Source organism: Zea mays, chromosome 9 (genome assembly GCF_902167145.1).
Source record: "Zea mays cultivar B73 chromosome 9, Zm-B73-REFERENCE-NAM-5.0, whole genome shotgun sequence".
NCBI lineage: Eukaryota > Viridiplantae > Streptophyta > Magnoliopsida > Poales > Poaceae > Zea > Zea mays.
The window spans coordinates 9,767,145-9,773,776 of NC_050104.1; the positions used below are offsets into that span (position 1 = coordinate 9,767,145).

Sequence of the window (6,632 nt, forward strand, 5' to 3'; positions counted from 1 at the left end):
TGGGGCAAACGCGTAGCTGAAGCATGTCGGGTTGTCCGATCAGCGTCATCAGGCACTAAGCCGTAAAGCCATGGATTATGCGCGGTCCGAACGCGACAGCAAAGCTGGATGGAGCGACGGCGACGGCTGCAGATTCGAAGGGACGGCAGCAGCAGCAGCGCGCTTGCGCTTTGGATATACGGTCGGGTTCTCTGGATGGAACGGCGGTGCACGCATCAACTGATCGGATCGCCGATGAGAGAAGCAGATGCACAAACAGAGAGCTTAGTTATAGTATTAGCGATGGCGGTGGTGCAGGTCATCAAAACTCAGAAGCCGTTAACGCAACGCCGGCCGGCCCCGTCTCTCTACGACTACGAGAACAGCAGAGCAGCCCAACGTTCCGAGATCGTACACGCGTTGCAGGGTTTACACAGCCACTGGCAATTAATTAATGCGCTACTATAATTACTACTAGTGTGCGGTGAGGGGTGCATGGAGCTCCTCCGTGTCCGTCCGTCAGTGAACGCACTTGGACGACGGCGGCGGTGCCTCGACGCCGGCGGCGACGTGGTGGCCGCCGCCGCCGCCGCCGAGCGCGTGCTTGCCGTAGCCGTTGGTGCCGCCGTTGGGAGCCGAGGTGAGGGGCAGCTCGGCGACGGCCGGCTTGCCGCCGTTGCCGAGGTGGTCCTTGCTCTTGCCCCAGATGAGGCAGTACAGCCCCACCACTATGATCGCCGCGCCGATCACGCTGCAACCGCAAAACCATCAGTAAAATTAAAATTAACCTGCTCAGGTGCTTGATCGCAGTAGAATCAATCGGCGGTTACCTTCCCAAGGTGGTCTCCTCTTTGAGTATGGTGGAGCCGAGGACCGTGGTGATGATCATGCACAGGGGCTGGAACGCCGTCACGAACACCGGCCCCCGCGCCTGCGTCACGATCCCCTGCACGTAGAAGGCCACGCCGGAGCACACGATCCCCTGCAACGAACGAACGCCGCCACGCCAGACGTACTAGCAGGTTAGTTTACTAGCTAGCTTTAGCGAGCTCGCTCGTCGTGGACAGCAGCTAGCTGGTCAGTCAGTCAGGTAAGGATTGATTACGGAGTAGACGGCGGTGAAGAGGCGGGTGTCGAAGCCAATGACCCAGGCGCTCATGTCGTGGCGCTCCGCCACCAGCGCCACCCCGCCGGTCAGCACCGAGCCCAGGAAGCAGATCAGCGTCGCCAGCGTCAGCTCCGCGGGGTAGCTCTGCAGCGTGTTCGACTGCACGGGACGCCAATGCTCTCTGTTAGCGCCGCATATATGCATGCCTCCCCCCTGCTGCCTTGGCGCTTAATACATTACGCAATGCGTCATGCATGGCGTCAGTGCTCGCTCGACGATCGTCGTACCTGGAGGACGAAGAAGCCGGACCAGCACAGGCAGCTGCCGATGATCATGACGATGCCGTTGAGCCAGGATGCGCTGCTCTGGCTCTCCGCTGCCGCGGCGGCGGCGGCGGCTGAGGCCTGGTGGTGGCCCGCGGACCACGGGAACGGCACCACGGGGCCGTGGTACAGGATCATCAGCACGGCGCCCACGACGGTGCAGACCGTGCCGGCGACCTTGGCCTGGCTGCGGAGGCTCCGCAGCCTCAGCCTCTCCATCCTCAGGACCAGCGCCATCAGGAACGTGATGGCGGGGAGGATGTTGACGAGCGCCGAGGCGAAGGTCGCCGAGGTCAGCTTCGCGCCGAGGTAGTACATGTTCTGGTCCAGCACCGGCCTGAAACCGATTCATATAATGCACGTACGTTAGTGCAACAGCAAAAAAAAAAATCCCTTTGTACCCATTGCAGCAGACAACAAAATTCAGAAAATTACTCAAGAACGGCAAGCCCCATGATCTTGAGAAAGATGAGCGGCGTCATCTTGGGCCTCACTCTCCTGCATGCAGCAATGGAAATGATAACAAGCCCCGGCATTTATTAGCAACGACATTACGAGAAACACCCAGCAGCAGTTATGCATGCAGCATGATTAATTCTGTTCTTGTATATACCTCTCGAAGAGGAGGGCGAAGGGGGCCAAGACGACGGTGGCGACGAGGTTGCGGTAGACGACGAGGACGAAGTGGTTCATGCCGCGCTTGAGGGAGGCGACGGAGACGATGTACATCCCCGAGAACCCCACCTGCAGCAGCACCATCGCCAGGTACGGCTTCACGTCGTTCATCAGCTTCCCCACGCCCATGGCTGCTGTACGTACGTCACGCCCCCCTCTGATCGATTACCAGCACGACGTGCTGAGGGAGGGAGGCAAGGCAGGCAGGAGTGGCGTTAGCTAGATGAACAGCTAGCTCACTTGTGCTGCTCCTCTCCTCGATCTACTCCACGGCGAGGAAGACAGCCCGCTGCGCTGCCGGTTTTATAGCAATGCGCGAGCGCGCGGCACACGTCAGGTCAATGTCGTCCCATGCATGCATGCCCCCCACCCCCACCCCCCCGCGCGCGCAACGTCACGAACGCAGTTGCAGGTTGCAGCATACCCCAGCACTCTTGCCCTGTTCCGAGGCCATTTTCCGCGCCACATCGATCGGGTATGCTCTCCACTAGCTCAAAAAAGAAAAAAAAAAGATAATTAATTACGCGCTCTCTTCTCCATCGCAGACGAAAGCTCACGTCTCTATAGTTGCATATATGTGATGTTAACACACGTGAACAGACGAGGTCTTCACGGTAAATACCACATCGTCACACAAATACCATATATATACGTACGTGCTACCCGGAGAGGCGCGTGATGTAACTATAACACCTCTAGGCATATATACCGGCGTGTACGTACGGTATCAGAAACTATAGCTTGTTCGATTTTGACAGCCTCATAACCAAAGAAAGCTCGTCTAGCGGGAGAGGATAATGGGATCTAAATTTTACGCTATAAAATTTAAGGATTCGATCGAATTAAGATTAGACTCTGTTTATATTTATTTTTGAACTAAAAGTAATTAAGAGCTCAAACAATTTGGGAAAAAAATATTTGGACCGTGATCCAATACCACCCCTAAGTCGGGAGGGAGACTCCGCTAGGAGAATCGCGTCAAAGAATGTCTTAGCGCCGATGGGCTAGCTAAGACGTCCTTAAACATCCTAGAGATGTAAGAAGAATAAATAAGGGCATAGAAGAGTGTTAGGGTATGGGGAAAGACCATACATTCTGACTGTTGGCAAGACGTGCTCAAAAGTTCCACCTTAAGAGACTAACTTTGAGGCCCACATTGAAAGAACCACTTCCTCTTGGGGTCCCTAAGTCATGGGTCCTCCCCTGACCCCGACCAAAGGAGAAGCTCGGCTCTAAGAGACATTCTATAGAAATGTCCAAATAAGATGACTCCTTAACTGCTAGAAGACCCGATGGCCTCCCATGCCTCTTACATGTATAAGGTTAGGGCTCCTAGCACCACAGGATCCCTAGGCGTAAAGTATTCTAAGTCCACAAGACACCTTCTGTTACAGGGCACTAACCTAGAAGCAAGTCCCTAGCCCCCATGCCTCGGGGCACCCATGGGACTAAGTCCTTAGGGCATCTTGTGCTTCGAGGCACTTGCAAGTATAAGTCTTTGGGCCCCTTGCGCCCTGAGACACTTATTAGATGTGCCTTTATGCCCTCCATATGTCGGGCACTACTAAGTCCCTAGGGTCCCTCGTGTCCTGGTGCACATATGGTATAAGTCCTTAGGATCCCTCATGTCTTGGGGTACTTGTTGATATAGGTCCTTAAGACCCCTCATGTCATAAGGTAATAAGGAAAGAAGTGCTTGAGGCAGCCTAATCCCCAAGCATTAGTGACACTTAACTGCTCAGGCCTCTTTATTAGCCTTAGGGCTTGAAGAGTCTACCTTGTTCTTTAAGGGTGGCCAGGTGCTGAGGCCCCCAAACAGGTTGAGAACTCTACAACTAACTATAATCTTGTCTTATGATAGAAGGATGTGTTAGGCCCACTAAGGGTAGTATGGCCACGGGACTAGCAATCACGTTCAAAGAACCTTTGGGTTATTCCTTAGCGAAAGCTTACTAGATAAGTGTTGGGTTTATGCTTCGTCGCCGAAGGTCTTATAAGAAGAAGTGGTCCTCGGCTGAAGCTGTTGGTATAAGATAGCCGAAGGTTCTTCTTCGTGTAGCCTCGGCATCATCAACCGACTTAAAGATAGAATGACCTTTTAGTCCATAAAGGTCTGAGTCAATGTTGTAAGTTTTTATAAAGGGCATACTTGTAATTCCTCACAGGCTGCGTCCTGTGCCTATAAATAGTGAACAGTATTCCGTTACTGTTCACGCATTCTGGTATTTGCAATCGCATTTCTCGGAATACAACCTTTGTCAAGGCATAGGTATCATTGTATTTAATGATTCAATATATTAAGTGAATATGATATAATGCATCTGTGAATCATTTATCCATTTTATACTTTTTACTTTGCATCATCTTACAATGTTTATTGAAAGTTTATTACGAAGGTTCAACTTCGTAATAAGACTCTTATCAACCTTCGTCCAAGACCCATTATCCCCAAAGGAATAATGCTTCACGGACGAAGGACAGTATCATTTAACATTTTATGTTGCCTTGTTCTTAATTCATAGCATTTGAGAACAAGTTCCCAACAATAAGTCTTGGTACAACATATTAAATGTGTGATGGGTGACATTAGAGACCTGACTAAGCGTGCTAACACCCGTCTTATGCTATAGGGCAATCAAGACCGCTACACATTATGTGCACTAATCCTGTAGCCATGGATGCGCATACAGGGTGTACCATGAAATATAATAATGTATAGAGAGCCATGTTAGTTGCCAGTTACATCATGTCAGGAGGCTCAGGCCCTGGCATCTGTAGACATTGGTTACCAAACCTGCCTCTACAGCTGATATGACGATCACCTCAGGAAGGGATGCCTATGAACCGAGCCTATGTAACGCATTAAATGCGATAGATGACATTACAATCATGCCTTCCCTGACACACTCTCAAGAGAGCAGGTGTACTCGATGCACTATACAAGTGTGCCCTCACATTTAAGACCGTATCTGGTCAAACAATCATGTCGGTTACCAAGGAATGGTAAAATCACTATAGCCATAACTAAGTAGTATGATAGTACTTTTATATAGGAACAATTGGATCTATACCATTAAAAGATCCAAACCTTAGATATATACCATGGACCCCACATGTCATTGACTCATGTGGACCCACATGTAAGTGAGATAGTAATGGTATGGATCCAAAGTGGTGATCTTTTAATGGTATGGATCCAAATTTCCCTTTTATATAATAAAAGTTATTGGTACCAACGTCAACGGAAGGCTTTCAGCACTCACTTTTCTAAGAAATATGATGTGCCAATGTCGTCCTTGTTGCTAGCCGTTATTAAAAAGTGATAGCAAACTATTTCCACATTGCCATGATCGATTTTCCCTCATACTAGCTCATGGATCTACTAGAGGCCTTGATCGGATCTTGGGAAAAACTCTGACGTCAATTCGTCTTCAACTTTGAGGGCACATACTCACGACTAGGAGTGGAGTCCAAACTCCACACCATCCAACAAGCGGGGAAGTCCATGCACACCTTTGTGTGAAGATTTTGTAGAGTCAGAAACAACATTATCCACATATCGGTAACATTGGTTGTCGTCACCTTATAGCAAGGCATGCAAGATGAAAATATGCTCGAAAAACTAGCTAGCCTCCTACAATATCCAAGATGTGAGGGAGATATTCTTTCTTATCAACACATGTCATGATCCACTAAAGACTTATCCAAGGCTACTAGGGTCAGATGGTCCTAAATTAAGCCCTAAAAGAGAATGAAAAAGAAGCTTATGCGGCCCTAGGTTTGTGTTGCCAACAAAAGTAGTGAGCCTTCCCCTGAGGCTAATATACAACCTTAGCTGATGCCCTAGGACACTAAAAATACTACACCATACATAGGACAAATCTCTATGGTTTGACTAAGTGTAGGGTAGTGAAAGACTTAGTTGAGCACTTCCAATAGTGATCTGCCAGTAGCACCCTAGACAAAAGCACCACGACCAACAACATCGACACAAGTGGCTCCAAGGCAACAAATTAAGGCCTAAGAATTTTCTCATCGAAGAAGATGAAGAATACCTAGACTTCTAGGACCCAGTGCATAAGTGACCATAATCTACGGGGCTGTCAAAAAGCTTAGCTCATGGCAAAACCTCAAGATCTTTCTCCGAGAGGTGCATGCCACTGTCATGTGGCCTCGCTCTATCGGTCCCTAAAATGGACAAACACTCCTATCACATTTGACTCTACTAACTATCCTAGCAACATAGCAGGCACATGGTTTCTATTCCTTTTGGTTTCCCCACCATCAACAACATCAAGATTAGGCATGTCCTAATTGATGGTGGGTGATAGTCGCCTAGAGGGGGGGTGAATAGGGCGAAACTGAAATTTACAAATATAAACACAACTACAAGCCGGGTTAGCGTTAGAAATAAAATCGAGTCCGCGAGAGAGGGCGCAAAACAAATCGCAAGCGAATAAGTAAGTGAGACACGCGGATTTGTTTTACCGAGGTTCGGTTCTCGCAAACCTACTCCCCGTTGAGGAGGCCACAAAGGCCGGGTCTCT

General features: G+C 49.5%; 1 protein-coding gene across 1 annotated transcript; it reads right to left on the reverse strand.

Moving 5' to 3' along the window:
- Positions 1–249: 249 nt before the first annotated feature.
- Positions 250–2,345, reverse strand: LOC100273211 (WAT1-related protein). The gene is made up of 6 exons (NM_001147654.1): positions 2,024–2,345; positions 1,846–1,908; positions 1,375–1,747; positions 1,085–1,246; positions 810–961; positions 250–730 (listed from the first exon to the last, which is right to left on the reverse strand). Exons 1-6 carry the CDS (start codon positions 2,212–2,214, stop codon positions 499–501), a joined length of 1,173 nt encoding a protein of 390 aa, NP_001141126.1. The 5' UTR covers positions 2,215–2,345; the 3' UTR covers positions 250–498.
- Positions 2,346–6,632: the final 4,287 nt, after the last annotated feature.